Here is a 19,281-nt window from a genome sequence, read left to right on the forward strand (position 1 = left end):
TTGGATATGGATCCCTTTAGAGGCAGGCGGTATGATGGGTGTGACTGCAAATGCACTCAGGGTAGTGGACTACTTATTGAAAAACTGCCAAGTGTGTGTGGTCTATTCATACTTAGCTGCCCAGTCGTCACTGCATTGGGCAAAAAATACACAAAGACTTCTGCTCAGAGTCATTTAAATTTCTAAAAAGCCCTGGAGAAAACTGTTTCATTACAACCTTACTGCAGAGGGAATACATTTTTCTTCTCTCTCTGGCTTGAACATATGTGTTTAAGTTTTCAGCACTCACTGATGTAGTCTCCTATGTCCGTGCTCCTCTGAGCAGGTGTTACCATTACAGATTTCCCTCCTCTAACGGCAGTTCATTGCAAAATTTCTGGCAGAGTTTTGTGTTTGTCTCTGGCAATCACATACTCAGTCATAGCTGTCAAATATCTTAGACTCTTGGACTTGTTAGAATGTTGAGCAATTTAAGCTCAGCAGAAGTGAATATAGGCTGCTTTGAACCTGTAAACACTTAGGGGAACTCCTTAAGTAATCACATGTGCAAAGCATTTTAAATGTTTGTAGTTTTCTATGGAGATTGTCTAAATTGTATAGCAATACTTTAATATAAGTGGATAATCCTAGTTTTATTTCCCTCTTGAAAGCACCCTTTTGCCTTTGGGAAGGCTTACTAAATTGCTTTGGCAAGAGTTTCTTGAACAGCTGACAAATGTAGTTGAGGAAGCACAACGTTAAAACAAGTTTTTTCCCGATCATTAAAATCCAATGGATGAAATGTGCCTGGCATTAAAGATCTTGTGCTTCAGCCCACGTGTTACAAGTTTGAGTAAACTGGATGAAATCTGATACACAGCGAGCATTATATCCAGCTTGTCTTGTATTCGCGCCAGACAAGAAAAGTGTTTATTTTCTCTCAAAAGATCTTGCATTTCGCCTTTTAGGCTTTGTGAATGGAAAATAGCAAACACTATGTATGAGAATTTGAAGAGATCAAAGCAAGCAGAGCTGTCAATTCTTCACAGTAACTTTTCTAATGGTAGATTAGATGCATTAGAGCTGCTATTTAATGGAACTAATTGATCATTGTGTATTTCTGCAAGGGCTTTAAATTAACTACCCTTACAGTAACAGTGTTGTAAAATCCTGACAAAAATAAACAGGATACAACATTCTTCCTCTTGTCATGTTGTATCCGATTATACTGAAATACGTGCCTGGGGAATACTTACAGTGATTGTCTGCTGTTTTTATTTGGGTAGTGAAATAAATATTGAGCCATGCACGCATAGGGATGCTGATAGACTAGGTTCTGAAGAAAACATACGCTAAGCCAAAGATTACAACAGCTCAGTTCTCACGCCAGTATGTCTCTACAGACTCAGCAGGAACATTTTGTTACATTGGATCATGCATTATTCAAGAAAGTTTGGCTTGTTGTGGGATCATTAAAAAATCATCCACAGAGGCCGCCAGTTCAAAAGGTTGTGAACTGAAATTGCATTGAAAGGACATATTTTCTTGATGTACAGATCTCATCATTGTGATTGTGCTCTCGATCCATGCATTGTTCTAAATTTGATATGAGATGGTCTTGTTCTGAAGGGCCATAAAATGTGTGATTTCCTCTCTTCCACAAATCACAGCTTCTTCTGGAACACAAGAGTCCAGCTTAGAAATTTATACTCCACCAAATTCCTGAATATCGTCAAAACTGCAAAACCAAATAACGACCAAAAACTGATTGTAAGACACAGTTGAAAAGCCTCCTCTCTGGCATACTATATCATGATTACCTGACACAATTAATGGAAAAGGGTGATCAAGCTTTCTGCTCAAGCTATAAAAGGATTAGGCAGCTAAAAATACAGCTTCTACCTCATGGGGACGGACTGGGGATCCCTTTCCCTTCGGGTGGGCAGGGCAGGGACACTAGATCCTAATCTGAGGAGGATATCACTTATCTGGAGACAAACAGCACAGATTAGGAGAGGAGACAGAAGATGCACTGGGGACAGCGTGTGGGAGGGCTCTAACTCAATTACACACAGGCACCAAATCCCTCCCCCGATACCTCTGAGAAATGCTGGTGCAATAAATAGTAAATAGAGACCAAAGCCGAGCCATTTCCTTCCTGTCAGACTGCACCCTGCTGCTCTAAAGCTCAGCAGCAGAGAGAAGAAACACCTTAATGTTTTAACTACAAGCCACTGTTCTTTGAAACAGACAGAATAAGGGACAGAATTACAAATTTGCTTTATTCTGTAAGAGGAGGCTGTGATTAGGACTGACAGTAACACCAGTCTTAAAGCAGACTTTAGACCTTGTAAGCAAACCCCAGTTCTGAGCTGATACCAGCTCACCAAGTCAATGGATTCTTCTGATTCTTGTCTTTAATTGGCTTTTAAATCATTCACACATTTGTAATTTGGTTAGCCTCTTGGCATTTATTAAACTATTTCATGCACCAACTATTCAGGGTAGATTATGACTAGAATATAACCTCAAACCTAAACATGGTTCCTTATGACGTATATCAAACTACCCCCATCCACAGAAGAATTTTGTGGCAAAAGTAAACACTAATCCGATTTCTGAGACCCCAAGGCCTCTTTCAAGCAAACCACCTTATTTATAGTGTTCGCAGTAGCCTTGATGGCTGTAAAATTGTTGTAGAGGGCTCATTGATTCACTCCATATCTCATGATTAATTCATGGATCTTCCAATGTCTTTTTTAGAGTGCATAAATCCCTACATGAGTCAACAATAATATACATTGAGATAATACAGCCTTCATTAGGAATTTGACAGTTGAAAGATGAATGAATTGTCATCATCACAGTGAGCTCTTCTCCAACATTTCCAGCGTGCCAAAATGAAAATCAAATGGATGTGAGTGACTTTGACAGATCTAATAAAGAAAGGAGCTTCTATTGTTTCATTGTGTGCAGTTGCCAAGATGGTTTGGATGTGTTGACCCATACGCTGCACTTCCAAGTCATTATATAGACTCCGGTCTACGTTACGCAAGGCAGTTTGATGGGAAGTGAGTTGCTGCATCTCTGTCTGTGCGCCAGATGCAGTGTCTTTGATCCCATGTGCTGGAGGTGTTGGCACAGGTCTGCCTGCCACCCCCTCTGCATGCCCCACACTGTGTGTGCTCTGAATCCTGCCATGGCTAATAATGAAGACACTGATTAACTGCAAGGCATCTTTCAAATGAATCTGTTTTTTACCCTGACATGTCACATAGTTAAGTTAATTCACAATTAGCTTTGAATTTGAATAAATGTTCATTTATCAAATGAGGTAAAAATAAATGCCTCAAATATACATTGCAGCACAAAGAAAGTTATTTTTATGAAAGTGATTTGTTCATCTGTATCACCAGGCTGGTAATTTATATATTGTTGCATTCATCATCCTGTAACTCATGCCTAAGATTAAAATTAGCAATGTGACACCATCCCCATGCTGCAAGTAATCTATAATGCCAGTACATTATTTTCCTACAAGTTGCATTTAATAATTTAGGATTTATTTTACTTTTAGATAACTACAATTTAAGTTTGTGCAGACTACTCAATAGCCAGTTTATTTGATCAGCCCCATTTATATCAACAAGGGTAAGCTACTGTAAATAACAGAAACAACTCTTTGTATATACAGTACAACAGAACACAGACTACAGCCTCAAATGATCATGAAGGTAAAGGTAAGGTTTCAAAAAAAAAACTGAACATTATAACCTTCATGACTGTAGGATTTATTGCAGGACTGGCATATTAGACATTATTTTTAGCTAGGTGTTCCTAATAAACTGACAACTTGGTGTGGATGACAATGGTTGCAGAAGCATACAGACTTTCAATCTTTTCCCAACAATAGTATAACTATGCTTAAGTTGCATAATAAAATGTTTGTACAGTAACTTTAATCAATCAATCAAGAATGTTTAATTATATTTTCAATACTTTTCATCATGTTCTATATTTGGCAGGCAAAAGCAGCTTCATGAAAAAAAAGGGTTTTTAAAGCCACAGGGATGCAGAGATGCAAGACAGTTACACAGAACAACCATCACTATGTTGAGACAGTTGAGGTGTTGAGTTATTTTATTATCTGTTCCAGATGAGAGGTTTGTCAAAAGTGAAAATTCATCAAGGCAATTATCAGCAATGTAGTATAATATTCAATGTCACACTCACTAACACACATATCGAGAGCCTTTACCACGTCTGTCTCTTTGACACACGCACGCACACACCACTCAGTATTTATGTAATGTCATTTTCATACAGCACATATGAATTATAATTGGAGCAATACAACAACCACAATACAACCTAATAGATTACCTAATTTCAAGTGTGCACATGTAATAAAAGGCAATTTGCTGTTTGGTCATTTGAAAACCAAACTGTACAATAAGTTTATAATTAGCATGTGAAATTTGGTGTGAAAATATTTAAGAAAGTACGTTTATCTTACATTTTTGGTCATTTTTCCAGCATTTCTTTAAAATTAAAATATCACATTCATTTCATTAAGCAATTAAGCAAGCAAGGGAAATCATATTCATTTAATGTGTGTACAGGTAGAGAGTGAAAGGCCACTATGGTCAATACTGTATCTTGCACCAATATACATTTCACAGGCAACATATAATAGTTTCCATCCAAGCCTGTTTATGTTCACATATTATTGCTAAAACTTTCAAAAAACAAGATTATTCCATTCTCTTAAATATCGATGTGTAGGCAACAGCATGAGACTTTATGGCTAAAAGACAGCAATATGCCATGTCCTGGTTAAGGCCAAAACCCTTCCAGCTGCATATACATTGTGTTATAGGTAACATCTAGGCCATTGTGTCATGTAAAGAAATGGCAGGACAAAGTCAAATTTTTACAACACTGTGCCTCACTTGCAAGAGAAAACAATTGTAACGCTGACATACATATATATATATATATATATATATATATATATATATATATATACACATATATATGTGTATATATGTGTATGTATGTATATATATATATATATATATATATATACACACATACATATACACACACATATATATATGTATATATGTATATATATATATATCATATCTGAGGAAAACTTCATCACATATACACACATGTAAATATATATATATATATTGGTTATGCAAAGTGTTTGTTGTTGTTTAATGGCCCAAGCCATAATGAGTATAACATCAATAACAATAATCTGATCAGTCAGAGAATAGGTTCTGTGTCATTCCAGTTGACAAATGCATCTGTCCATCTAAAAAAAAAGAAAACAACAAAAAAATCATCTTTAATGCATATATGGCTGACCCAGGTACAAACTATATGACTGATATTTTTACAACTTAAAACAGTCTTTATAGAATGCAGTGAATATGAGTACCCTTGATAGCCCCCCCCCCAAAAAAAACCTATAAATGTCAAAACATCTTATGGTTATTCTCCAGAGGTACATATCACTGCATGTGGGAGTATGTCCATGTGTTACCTTGTTCGGATGCAGTGCTCCAGTGGAGGAACGAGATCAGTGTCAACATCCTGGCAGCTCATGGCCAATTTTCCAACAGCTACAAAGGAAAAACAACATTTTCAGTTGAGGCATACTTACAATTAGTGCAACAGCAAAATAACTAAATGCTACTCGGAAATCAACATGGGAAAGATTCAGATAATTCAGATGGCCATGAAAATAAGAAATGAGAAAGAATAAATGTGTATTAACATCTAGTCAGAATGGCTTGAACTAGATCATAATCACTAGGGTTCATACACATTTTACCAATAAATTTCCATGACTTTCAGGAAAATTTTCATGACCCTGCATTCACTGAAACGCCTGTGTGTACATGAAAAATAATAAAAAAAATAAATATCAAAATTTACCACAGTACATCTTAAATAAAATTAATGAAAGCTACATGGTTTTATACAAAATAAACATTTATTTAAGTAACACTGACACACCAGTAAGATGTTTACAGAATAAAATGTGCCAAACCCAGAGAACTCCATTGTGTAACCCTTTAATTAAGATAAATGACCAGGAGACAACGATGTTTGAAAAATAAATAAGTATATAAAAGAGTCCTGTAACACTGACATTAACTTCAGAAGGCAGCAGTGTCAGAGAGAAACTGTATTTTGGAATACAAGATTTTGTAACTAAGAAGATTTTAAACCAACAATGCCTCCTTTTTACCATTAATCTAACTGAGCATCAACAGAAGATAACCTTGCCTGTTTGAACCCCACAAACAACAATCCACACAGTTTATGTTTTCATATCTACAAGCTTCTCATCAATACACCTTTTCATTCTTCAGCAGAGATGCTTTCTTTTCTTCTTGAGTTCAGCAGAAACTGTTGAGGTGATGAAGGTCAGTTTGTTCTTAGCTTCTACTTTCTCAGTGTATTCCACAAATTTCTCAAAGGCACAAATGTGAGCATTCATCCTAGCCCTTTTATTTTTCAAATCATCAAGCTCATCTGCGAAGGCCTTTCTCTTCGAGTCAACAGCTTTATGTTCTTTCTTTTTCCTTCTCCATCCAGGTAGCCATGGTACTGCCTGGCTCCTGCAGCTGAAAGGAGCAGCTCTTTCATGATCTCTACCATGCCCCCAAAAGACCTGATGTGGTCAACAATGAGCCTCTGAGCTACACGTCAAGGCTTTGTGAATGGAAAATCCCCTCTTCACAGTGGCCTGTCCATGTGACAAGACAAGTAGAATCTTCACCACATGCTATTCTGGAAAATGATGGTTTTGTCCTCATTTTCTCTGTCCACACGATCTGTTTTGGGGTCAAATTCCCTGAATTTAGCCTCAGGAGCAGCTGAATCACAAAACTCCCTAAACTCTCTGAGGACATCATCACACATTGCCTCATCTATGTGTTTAGCTTCAACAAGCAAGTGCAGCATTCTTCTCATCTGACATACACACAGTTCCATAAATTCAGCCATGCATCTTGGGACAAGGCACTGCATGTTTCTCACTCCTGTGGGATGCACTGGAGCCTTTTTCAGGAACTTCTCAAGAAGTGTGATCAAGAGTATCTTGCACTCCATCTTGATTGCCAGTCTCTGCCTCTCTGGAATGTTCTAGGAAGACCGGGCTTCTGCTGCAAATCAGTATTCAAGTATCAATCTGAGAACTGTCCTTGTGCAGACTGCTGTGCTGAAAAGGGACATGGGGGAGCTGAGCATGGATGTGGCCTCTTGCAGGTGCTTCTCCTTCAGAAATTTAGTCCTGTAAATGATGAGCCCTGTAAATGATGAAAATGAAAATGAAGGGCATTTTTTGTTTCAGTTTGATCAGTCATATTGTCAAATTTACAAACCATAGGTCAAATGTATTTCCCATTAATTTCAGTTAAATACACCAAATGAGTGAAATTACACATTCATAGCTTAGGTGATACAAACTACAGTGCTGTATGCTGATTCAAGTATGTGCATTAAATAATCATTTATTTAATTTTAGTCTTTTAAAATTAAATACATAATGTCTTATGTAAGATATACACATTATCTTTATCCTACATTATAATGAGTGTCACGTATTCCTTGTAGAGGCAAAAAATTTGTGTGGCTTCCACATTGTTATGGTTGGATAATTTTTCTCTGTGCTTATTGTTGTATTGTATCCATTAAGACATCAATAAAACTTACCAATTGTTTTTCCAGAAATTATGTACAAATAAAAACCAAACCTAAACATGTGATGGACAACAATGCTGTTAAATTGGCTGTGACTGTTTATGCCTGTTGTGCCAGCCTTATGGTGTTTTATTAACCTATTGTACTTTTGCTCTGGAGCTGTTATACATTTGTGTGTGTTTCTAATAGACTGTAAAATAAAATATTAGCAATCCCACCATTGTCCTTACCTTAAATTGGTTTGTGCATGTCCTCAGAGAAGAAGAGCAGCATGGGCTGGTATGCCTGATACATGGTGAGGAAGGGGTTGATTTCTCTTGCAATGCTATTAGATATCCCCACTTTCAGAAAAGAGAAGAGAAGATCAACACAGCGGATTTTCACCTCCTCAAATGACTTCACTTTTGGATTGGATAGTTCACCTCCCCTACCATCTTGATGTAGTGCTTGACATGTGGCCAGGGCAGCAATCCTTTTTTTGATACGTTGATATTCTCAATCCACCGGTATTCGCAAAACTAAAGCGTGAGTGTGCTACATCCAGTCGCCGTCATAAAATCCGTGTGCTGGGCAGGTCAATCGTGGAACAGCCAGACTCTTCCCATCCACGGATTTACATCCATCTCTGGATGCAATGTAGCTGTGTTGTGCAACCTGCACAAACTGATGTTTATCAGAGACTTCCCCACATCATTCTGCATTTGCTTCTGGGAGATTTGGACGAGATTTGTGACTGTGATCTCTGAAAGCAAGGCTTTCATTTTCTCAGCAATATCCTGAACTGACAACCTGACGCACCAGATGGTTTGTTACACACAACCATCTGGGAGAGCTTTGTTGGAAACAGTTGGAAAAGGGCAGATACTTTCAAAAAAATCATACTTGGCAGGTGATTGGATGAATCATCTGTCTATCATATGATGTAGTAGAAGAGTGCCAAAGAGGAAACGCAATGAAAAGCTGCAGTCTAAGGAGCTTTGAAAGCTAGGTAGCATGTCGGTAAATGATTCTTGCCGTTTTTGTATCGAAAATTTTTCATTTAAGAGGCACTTAAAAAAACAAAACACAGCCGCTTCTCCCTGGTTTCCCGTAGTTCCTCCCTCACAGGACACTGAAGGTTAGGTGTAACCGTAAGCAACTTCCACACAATCACAATATACCATCCATGATGAGGGAGAGCGTACAGCACAAGATGAACATGATAAGCATCAGGCCCCAATCAGATTGAGCACCTTTTGCAGGTTGTAAAACTGGAGGTGCACCAAAATGCACATATTGTTGAAGTGTTATTTTGTTGTGAAGTAAACTCACAGGTCTGTACATGTAATTTAAATATATAGGCTACAGGCAGAGAGCGCTTGCTCTGGCTCCGATTGAAGTTGAGAAGTTGTTCTCAGCCAATATGCTGGACAGGGACACAGAGATCCATGTGGGTATATGAGACCCTCAGAAAAAGAAAAAAAAAATCACAGGGAGTGCCACCAGCTGGTCCAGAAGCTTCACCTGGATGATGATCGGTCTCAAAGGCGAGGAGCCCAGGGATGCATAAGAAGTGCACAAAATGCTTATTGTCTATAGAAAAAAAATGGAAAAACCTGCCGATCACTCGAAAAAAGTGTATCCTGTCTGATTAGGTTCTAATTCTCCTCCAATAAACTGACATTGACACATCATTGCCATGTTAGGAAAAATTTTCAAATGGAGCTTCATTGAGATGTCAAATGAACATTTTACAATACAAAGTGTTTACAATACAATATAACTCTGTGAAATTATGCAAAAAATACACTCACACCATCCAACACAGCAGATAAACAAGTTCATGCATTTAAACACACTCATACCTCTCTTTCTCACTGTGTTTGTGCTTATGTATTTAACTTTGTCTCTGACAGGGGATGTTTGTATGGTAGAAGAGGATCATCTAACTGTGATGGAAGAGGATCATCTGCCTCAACACGATAACGAGGAAAGCCTGCCCCCCCAGCGCTAGCATCAGCAGCACCACCACCAAGGGCTCAGAGGGAATTGGAACATGTACAATATCTGATGACCCTGCAGAATGGCCTAGTAAGATACCAGATGCAGAGCATTGTTTTCTTGTCAGGAAAGGTCTCATTCAGGTTACTGACCTGAAGTTTCCTAAAACATATGGATGAGAATCCATGAAGAGCAAGAGATCATTAGAACAGAAATATGAATAAATGGGGAAAAGACTCTTGGGTCATAGCTGCTCTACTCTGTAAAAGCAGATGCCGTGAAAATGCACTCACAAAAGGTTCAGCAGCTGGAAGAATTTAGGGTGTCAGCTTAAAGAGCATGAGTTCTCAAAACCACATGCAGACAACATGAGATGCTGGCATGACTTGCAAAAGAGATTGGAAAGCAGGACAGCAATCGATCAAGTCCAACAAGACTTGATGCGGCATGAGGTGGAGTACTGGAAGGGTGTCGTCAGAAGAATCATCACCATCATAAGGCATCTAGCTGAAAGGAACCAAGCTCTAAGGGGCCATAAAAATGATCTGTTTGACAAACACAATGGAAACTTTTTAGCACAGATTGAATTAATGTAAAATTCAATCCAGTCATTATAGGGCATGTGCGAAGAATCCAGAAACAGGAAACCAAAGTGCATTACATCAGCATGACATCTATAATGAGAGTATTGGTCACTGTATTGTTCTTGATGTACAAAACAGAACTGCCTTTTTGACATGCTTCTGGAAAAGCCAGAATAGTACAACCTAAATATTTCAGACAGTTGTGGCCAGTCCTACGACAGTGGGAGCAACACGATGGGACACAAACGGGGGTTCAGGCAAGAATAATGCAGTTGAACAACAAGGCATTGCGTGTTCCCTGCAGCTGTCACACTCTGAATCTCGTGGCAGATGTAGCAGAAGCTTCGGTGCTGTCCATGTCCATCTTTGGCAGAGACAACCTTTTTAGTTCTGCAACAACATGTCAAGGACCTCAGGACCAGTGAAATCAGCATCAGTGACATGATGGGAGGCGAGGATCGACAGTGTGAAGGTTGTGCTGTACCAGATGACAGAGATGGTACAAGCACTCTCAGTACTGAAGGAATTTACTGTTGAAAAGAGGGACTCTGAGGCAATGTCCTCATACCAGATCAACCATGCAAACAAAGCATTACAAAGACCCACTGTTTCCATCTAAACACTAAAAACAGAACTTGGATGAATCAAGAACTACCTTACAGACTTCTGGGACAATGGGCTTAACTTCTGCCAAACAGAAACAAGAGGAATTGACATGAAGCTTCCCGAAAAGAGAACACCAAGAACATCAAGGCAGTTTCTATATGAGGGCTGAGAAGAAACACTGTCTACACTAGATGACCTCTTCAGTCAGGAATTTTTTCTTCCAATGGTGCATACTGCCCTTAGCAGCATCACTATTATGTTCTTAAAGATGGAGTATATTTACAACCTGTGTCTCCAAACAGGAATTGACAGAGGCAATTAAGTCTGGAAGGGTTGAGAAGCAGTCTTGAAAAATATTTTAAAAATTATGGATGACACTGTTTGAGAGGAGATGATGATGATGATGGAGGTCAGGGCAGCTAGCCACATATTCCCTTATAATGTGTCTGTCTCCCAAAGAGAGATGTTGGACTGACAAGGTGGAACTTCTAGATGTCCTTGAGAATCTCAGTGTTGCTGTTGCTCCTGTTAAGTCTTTCTGTCACTGTTGCATCTGGCAAGAGAAACTTCTCATACCTGAAGCCAGGAAAGGCTTTCAGGGCTGGGTCAAATCTCTGTAGGACAAGAGGTCAGAAGGTATTTGGGCCTGGCAGATCTGGTAGCAACATTTGCTACCGAAGGATGACGGCGGCTTTTGTGTGTGTGTGTATGTGTATGTGTATGTGTATGTGTGTGTGTGTGTGTGTTTTTAAGCTCTAAAAGCAGGGGTACTTGGGAGCTAAAGGTGGCTAATTCTCATTATTCCTCCATTCCTTCCATAAGTCATGTAAGGAGCCAAGCCAGCTTTTTCAGGCCATGATCCCCACCAACTAGATAGCTGCCAGATTTGCATGTGGTGAACATAAGTGCTCATATATATGTACATAAGGACTAACTCCTTGTTTTAAGAAACTGACTTTGTCTAAAGTATCGAAAAAAAACCATATGCATTGATGACGCACCGGCCAACTAGGATTTGAGCCAGCTAGCCATGGCCAGTCCGCCTGTGCCCTGGTCTTATCTTATTTCTTTGACAGAGGCCTTCGTAGATTCGTCATGGATGAAATTCTTAAAGGTTGCAGAAGATGCAGAAGTGCATCTCTCTGCGCCAGTCAACAAGTGATTCTGCTTCTCTGCTCTTCTTTTAATTACACATAGAGCTGATCTTTATACTAACCTCATGAATTTATAACATATGGCTTTTTATGCGTTCCTGGATAAGCAGGATGTTGCTTATCCAGGAACACTTGTCTATTCTAAACAGTACATTTTACAGTTAATGGTCGGTTAATGAGCGTCAGCAAGAAGTCAGAAAAAAAATTCAAAATTAACATGCCTAATAACTGAGGTGAAAAAGCTGGTGATGGAGATGAGAGTTGATTCACACACAGCAGCAGCTTGGTGCTTAGCTCCAAGCTAGCATTGCCTCTCCTATGTTAAAAATGTCAAACATTTTACAGGACAGTCCACATTTTCCATGTCCTGGGTCCTGGTCTTTCTCATGCCATGTCTTATACTTGTCCAAGTGGAGCCAGCCATTATTAAATCTGCATTTTCCTTGCATTGTGCAAATTTACCTTAGTCCGTTGTGTTAACCCACGCAGAGAACAACAACAATTGTTGTGATTGATCTTCCTGGAACATTTAAGTATAGTTTAACCAATATAGATTCTTCTCAGTCAATCTCAAACAAGTGGCGGTAACCTCCAGGGCTGGAAAATGAAGCCAACATGGAAGTGCCAAAAAATGCAGTTCCTCGAATGACCACTTGAGGCTGGCTCCAAAAGTGAGTCAATCCCTATAGACTCCAATGTTAAAATGCCCAGAAATAAATGTCTACAGCTTGGTTTTGGTCTCTATAGATAATTAACTGCTTCATGAAAACTGTAGGGAGGAGAATGTTTTATATAACTCACCTGTTTAAAATTTATTAAGGCCTAAAGTTATGCATGATTGAAGGCATTTGTGGCTTGCCACAAACTAGCATGCACCAAAGTCTTGGCTCCAAATTCCGTAATTTTTCCAGGTTTTTCATGCCCGTAAAAACCCTGAATTACAGAAGTTATACCCAAATCCCAATGCACATTTTTCTGAGTGGTCATTCAGTGAGGGGAGGTGAGGGGATTATAAGAAACAACATTAAAAAACAATGTACACACGCACTGAGAATGTGGGACAAGTGATGTTACATACAGACAGTGAGGCGGATCTCCTCCTGTTGATTGGCCAGTCCGTCATAATAATAGAGGTCAAACTCCAGACCTTTGTCTGGATTGGTCAACAGCTCCCTCTGCAGGCCAAACAGCACACTGAAGTGGCTTTCACTGCATACCACCCAGATGGGGTAATAGGGAGTCTTCAGGTAAGCTCCTACCTTAGATAGAAGAAAATAGAACACAAAAGAACAAACTCGTATTAGTATGTTAGGTAAAATCATTTCGAGAGTTTCATCTACTCACATCAGTCATATAGTATCATGAAGCCATAGTACACATATTTTCTCCAGTCATACGGAAGTGTCATATGTCTTTTTCACAAAAGAATGTGTTGCAGTGAACTATGACAGTGTGGCAGTGAGTCAGTATTCAATTACAAGGACCATGAAAACAAGCAGCTAAACGGAATTCAGGCATCATCAATTATATTATCTATACCTGTGTTTTTCCTGCTGTGACATGTCAAATGTCTTCTGTGAAAAAGACCAATTAGGATGATGTCTTGCTACTGTTCTGTATTTCAGTGTGATAAAGGATACTGGTGTTAAACTGTTAAATACGCCTTGCTGCTACCAGAGTGGGAGTGGAGAGAAATTAAAACAGTACAAAAAAAACCACATTCACACATTGGTTCCCCTGTCTGCCGTTAAAGTTTGTACAAGGTCAATGACACTACTTCTTCTCTATTTCAGGTTCTGGTACACGCCACCAAGTATCTAGTCTCTCTGAGTTAGTTCAAGTTTTTGAACGTTGGGTGTTTTATCCAATTCCAATTGAATAACATCTTGAGGACTCAATAATTAGAAACGTCAGGGCAAAATCTGCAATTAATCAGTGTTTCTTGACGGCAGATATTTTTTTTAACTACTACTCTATTTTTCCACACATCAAACTCGTCAAAACATTTTCACATGTCCATGATGTGATTATTAACCTTCTGATTATAATCTACAATTATGCGCCTCAGTGATCCTTTTCTCATGCATGTGAACCACTTTGAAGTGGGTATTTTCAGGCTGTGTATGTGTTGTTAACTAACATATAAATCCCAAAATAGTCTTAAAAACATTCTTCTCTGTGATTATGGGCACATCTGTGCCGTTAGCAGCACAGATGTGCCCCTAATTACAGTAAAGACTGCCCCCTGAGGACTTGTGTTTTAACCTGAATCTGACTAGTATCTGATCTGCCAGTGGCAGGGAACCAGAGAGTCAGCCAGCAATTTTGCTCACCTTACAGATGTTATAATGTTCGAACAAGGACAGCAGGCCAACGTCACAGTGGCCTTTGATTCCCTTGAGTAGAGTCATGTTGCCATTGCCTGAGTCTAACTCCATGTCATTGTCAAAGACATTAGAAACTGCTCTGCCACAGAGCAACAAGTTGACCAGCTCCTGGTGAAAACAAACAAAAAAAGGAATGTTAGTACCAGAATAAATTTTGTATATTGCGTAGTATCAGTGCAATAATATTTTTGTGTGTTTCACTGAGATTCATCTGTTGTTGTGCCATCAACACATTCTACGTCCTGTGTGCACATCTGTTACTTGATCACAGCACATTTTTAAATGTTTGGTTTAATTTTTCAGTGACAATTATTTGCAGTTGTTGAATTATAGAGATGACATAGCTTTGACGCAACTCTTGAAAGCTTTATAAAAGCAACTGACTTGGAGAAATACAAGCAAATTTATGCTGTTAACACTTAAAACAACTTTATTTCAACATGATGAAATCATAAACCAGTGGCACCCAGAGCAGTTTCTTTAGATTTATTATTATCTGAGTCACAAACAAACACAATCCCCAGTGCTCCTAACCTATTTGATTTGCATCAAACCTGAGTGCAGTAACCATGGGCTGCAATGAGTGTGGTGGTGGGCACGTCCATATCCTCTCTTATTCTTCAGAAAAAAAGAGAAAGCAAATTTAACAATGGTTGTTTCATCATCCGGCTCATAGCGATGTATACTGCACATTTTCTTGAGTAATGGTTTTAAAAAGGCTCTGCTTACTTTTCAATAGATCGAGAGAGAATGGCAGATATGGTCAGCAGAATGCATCCTAACCCACCGGTCTCGAACTGTGCGAAAAAAAGATAGATTGGAACAGAAAAGCTGGCAATCTATTGTAAATCTGACAAGCAAAGTGAAAATGCAGAAGATGATAGTGAGTCTCTCACCTGCTCAATGTGCTGCTCCAGAAACAACTGCAGGTCCTTGATATTATCCACAGTGAAACATTTTATCTATAAAAATTTTTTTTAAAAAGTGCATTGAAAATAACAGCTTTTCTCTCAATTAGACATCACCAGTAGAGTCAAAGATAAAAAGTAAAATGTTAATTTGTAAATGATTTATTTACAAAGCTACACCAAATCATTACAAATAAGAACAACAAAGATAATATCCAATGTGCAATTTGATTTTTGCAAATTCAAATATGGTTATATATCAGTTTCTGCAATAATATTTTAGACATGGTGATATTCTAAAAATCTAACCCTGTAAAAAGCCTGATTACAGAACAGTTGAAGTCTGATAGAGTTGCTGCTGCATCCAGCTGAAATATAAGTGTTAATTCTATTTGGCACACTTGACTGTAACTGTACTACAATACATACATTTTGGCAGGTGTGTATGCAGTGGCATGTCTATACCTTTTCAAGCACTCCTTCAGATTTGTAGTGTCCTGTTGGGGTGAAATGATTTCTTCCTGAACTTCTGTTTGAAGAAATAAAAAAAAAATAGGGTTAATCAATGCTCCAGTAGATTTGTCAAGTAATTCTGAGATGAAGGAGCCTGACAGGTGCAGATAAAGATAGGGATGGTGCTTGAAGTCTTGGCTTCTAAATGCAATCTAAGCTCAATTTAACTAAGCAATTGTGTGAGATCTGGATGTACTGGATTAAATAGTAAGATCTTACATTGCAATTGTGGCTTGTTTTTCCTCACCAGCCCTCCACAGGATTTCAGCCACAGCTAAAACAAGACACTTTCTTCTGGTATTGCTGAAAGGTCTTAACCTCCTAAGAACAAAGTTGCATTTGGGTAAAAGCAGGTTGTCTGGGGTGATAATACAGTTAATACCAAAGTGCAGGGGTCAATACATAGCAGTAGCTACAAAGGACTCCTTGATGTGAATTAATGGCTGTGAAAAGCATTCAAGTGACTACAGTAGGTCAAAGCTCTGAATTGAAGGATAACATACTGAAGGCCTGCATTACTGTTTTCCATGTTTTCAAACAGCAGTTTCTTAAGAACAAAGGCTTGGATTGATGCCAGAACTCCACAAGGACCACCCTAGAAAATAAAAGAAATGCACAAAAATAAGAATATAATGCATAATACTACAATTCAATAAACTGTATGAAAATCAGTGTGCTGGATTCCTGAACTTTAGCAGGACAGGAAGGTTGAGCCAACCTTTTTCTGCACAATTCCGTATCTCAGGTCATGTGTTTCTGAGAATGTGAAACCCTGATTTCTCCACTCAATGCTGAAACAATTTAGGCTGGAACCAAGAAGAACCACTTTCAGTTCCTGGAGAAAAACAAAAACAGAAAACACACAAAAAATTAAAGGCAACTGCAGAAACTGTCCCCAGCACTTCGCAAGAAACACTGCTATAAATCACTAACCATGGCAGTGTGTTGGTCCATCGGGCAGCCTGCATAGCTTTGCTCTGCGATGGTTCTTTGAAAAGACACTTTGGAGAGATCTTGCATTTCCTCATCATCATCAATATCATCTGGAAATATATTCACATACCATCAGCTTTGACAAATCCAAGGCAACAAGTTGATTGCCAAAAAAGGCGAAGACATATAAAGCACCTACCTAACACCATCTCAGACACATCCAAGTCAGCTACATTTGGCCTGGTCTTTACTCTAAGAAAAATGACACAACACAAACTTATGAAGAAAATCCTGAAATTTGAAAACATGTTCAACTGTGTGGAACCATGAGGTCACTGATTATGTGGATTGCAACATCTTAAAGCTCTTTACTTTCTTGTCTTCAGTGAGGCTTGTCGCACTTTTTCAAAGCTGTTTTCACTCTGCATTCTCTCTTCTCCACTTCGCAACTCCTGTCTCCCTCCTACGCAGTTCATTTCAGTTAGGCTACTTTCTAAGCTTTTTGCATGTAAGCCGGTTGTTGCAAGTCCATCCCTAGATCGCCTGTGGTCTTCTTCTTTTCTCAGCAGCTGCGGGGGAACTTCTACCCTTTGACTCTGCCTTTTTTTGTTTGATTCCTAAAAGGAAAACAATCAGTTAAGGACAAGAATTTGATGAATATGGGATCAATATGTTTTTAAGAAATGCATCAGAAGTTCAGTACCTGAGGTGTACTAGCTATTGGTCCAGCCATCATTCCACGTTTAATTCGATTAGTTCTGCTCCTTTGAGTGCTCTCAGTGATGGGAGTCTTTTTTTCTGGCTCTCTTCTCATGAAGCTCTCATTGTCCTGGACAGGGGCCAACAGTGGATAGCCTCTGTGGTGTCCTGACTGATAGGCCCAGCAACCTGTTTGATTATAGCTGAGACTGTCTGTTTCAGGCAACAATGAGGTATATGTAGGCTGAGAAGGGGAGGTTTCCCTTATATCAGACCTGTGAGAAACAGAAATCCTGTATAAGTTCAAACCATTTTTCAAATAGTCAAAACAGCACAAAATAATGTATTAAAAACAATGCTTGTGAAATACCTCAATTTGATGGGTTTGCTAATAACAAAGGCTCCTGTGCTCCCCTCTGTCTTAGTGGCATTCACTGCTGTTGGTGTTACTGCAGAAGTAAGTGAGCTGGTAGCTGTAGCAGACCGCTGAGGATCACGGTCACTACTGGTGATTTTGTCATTCTTAGGGCCCGAAATGTGATGCTTTACAATAATCTCCAGTAATGTTTTTAGGGGGGAGCTCTGAACCTGGAATGAGAGAGGTGTTAGCTACAGAGTTTTTATGTTATTCATTTACACAGCTGCCAAACTCCAGCTCTTAAGACTGACCTTATTCTCTCTGTAGAGACCGTCCATATTGAGAATCTGCCTCAGGTGAGACCTGTTGTTGATACTGGTCTCTGTGCGTGGATTCTCCTCATCCATACAGGCAATGGTCCTCTTAAGTCCCTGCACATCAGTATCATCGGGAGCAGCGTTATACCGTACTCTGACCTGAATTTCAGCCATTTGGCAGCTACGAAAGTAAATTCCATGATCATATTGCCATGATTATACGTGACCCTCATCCTAGCTAAATACTATACACGGGATCACAAATTATACATTGGTTTCCTGGTTGAATCTGGTCCAGTACAGATTTCTACAAACAACGACATAAACTCTTTAGCATAGCAGAACGGAGGCTAACACTAGCGATGTTAGCGGTTTGCACAGAAAAGCCTGTTCACCACCTAGCGTTAGCTAACTTACCTTTCGACTAAGGTATTCCCGCACAAGGGACGAAGAAACCTCTTCAACTGAAACAACCATGATGGGAACATAGACTCATTGATTCTACTATAGATAATCAACAAGAGGCTGTTCTGACTGTGGCGCTAATGGACCGACTAGCGAGCCTTAACGCGGCGATGGGATGCACAGATCTGCACTATGGTTGACGGGGCCGTGGACGTTACGGATACGGTCCATGTGTGCTAGAGATCAGTGAACCTGCGAGAGTCTTGCAGATCTGTTGTTCGCCAATGTGCGTTTCCATGGTGACATCAGTCGCTCCGGATCTCCACTGCGGATATGGTCAGTGGATGATGTATACAAATATGGCGACCTGTTGTCTCCGATGAAAATGCTCATCTGAAACAAGTTAAATGCTGCTGCCTGCCCAGCGCGCTGGAGGGAGTAGAAAGACATATCAATTTAACAGTAAATTCTGTTTTTCTTTTTTCTGAATCTGTTATAATCTTTGTTTCTTTACTTATGAATTTCTGTGAATTTTACCTTTTTTATGGAAATTTGAAGGAAAATCACTGGTTGAACTGGCAACAAGTGGTACTATGTGAAACCTATGAGGAGCATGGACAGCATAACCTCTTTGGAGCCCTGGATGAGAATTTGGCTGAATCCAAATGTCTGGCCTTCAAGCACTTGCAGAGGTGAACTGTCCAAATCCACACTTCATTAAGTCGACAAGGGC

General features: G+C 39.3%; 1 protein-coding gene across 4 annotated transcripts; it reads right to left on the reverse strand.

Annotated features, from left to right (window-relative positions):
* Positions 1-5,103: 5,103 nt before the first annotated feature.
* On the reverse strand, positions 5,104-18,864 carry mindy4 (MINDY lysine 48 deubiquitinase 4). Of its 4 annotated transcripts, XR_002760378.2 has the most exons (19): positions 18,561-18,864; positions 18,138-18,257; positions 17,839-18,056; positions 17,473-17,743; positions 17,142-17,386; positions 16,969-17,021; positions 16,770-16,879; positions 16,555-16,671; positions 16,340-16,431; positions 16,056-16,157; positions 15,789-15,852; positions 15,312-15,377; positions 15,145-15,212; positions 14,970-15,033; positions 14,362-14,523; positions 13,107-13,287; positions 7,935-8,045; positions 6,357-7,310; positions 5,537-5,615 (listed from the first exon to the last, which is right to left on the reverse strand). XR_002760378.2 is itself a non-coding variant. In XM_023400074.2 (18 exons), exons 1-18 carry the CDS (start codon positions 18,618-18,620, stop codon positions 5,257-5,259), a joined length of 2,121 nt encoding a protein of 706 aa, XP_023255842.1. In that variant the 5' UTR covers positions 18,621-18,862; the 3' UTR covers positions 5,104-5,256. The 4 variants fall into 4 exon arrangements, 3 of the variants coding, with proteins under 3 accessions (XP_023255842.1, XP_023255843.1, XP_023255844.1); XM_023400074.2 differs by lacking the exons at positions 6,357-7,310; positions 7,935-8,045 and adding an exon at positions 5,104-5,305 and having other exon boundaries at positions 18,561-18,862; XM_023400075.2 differs by lacking the exon at positions 5,537-5,615 and having other exon boundaries at positions 5,971-7,310.
* Positions 18,865-19,281: the final 417 nt, after the last annotated feature.

The sequence above is a fragment of the Seriola lalandi genome, unplaced genomic scaffold (assembly GCF_002814215.2).
Source record: "Seriola lalandi dorsalis isolate HSWRI2012SDOR001 ecotype SW California unplaced genomic scaffold, Sedor1 jcf7180002052130, whole genome shotgun sequence".
Classification (NCBI taxonomy): Eukaryota; Metazoa; Chordata; class Actinopteri; order Carangiformes; family Carangidae; genus Seriola; species Seriola lalandi.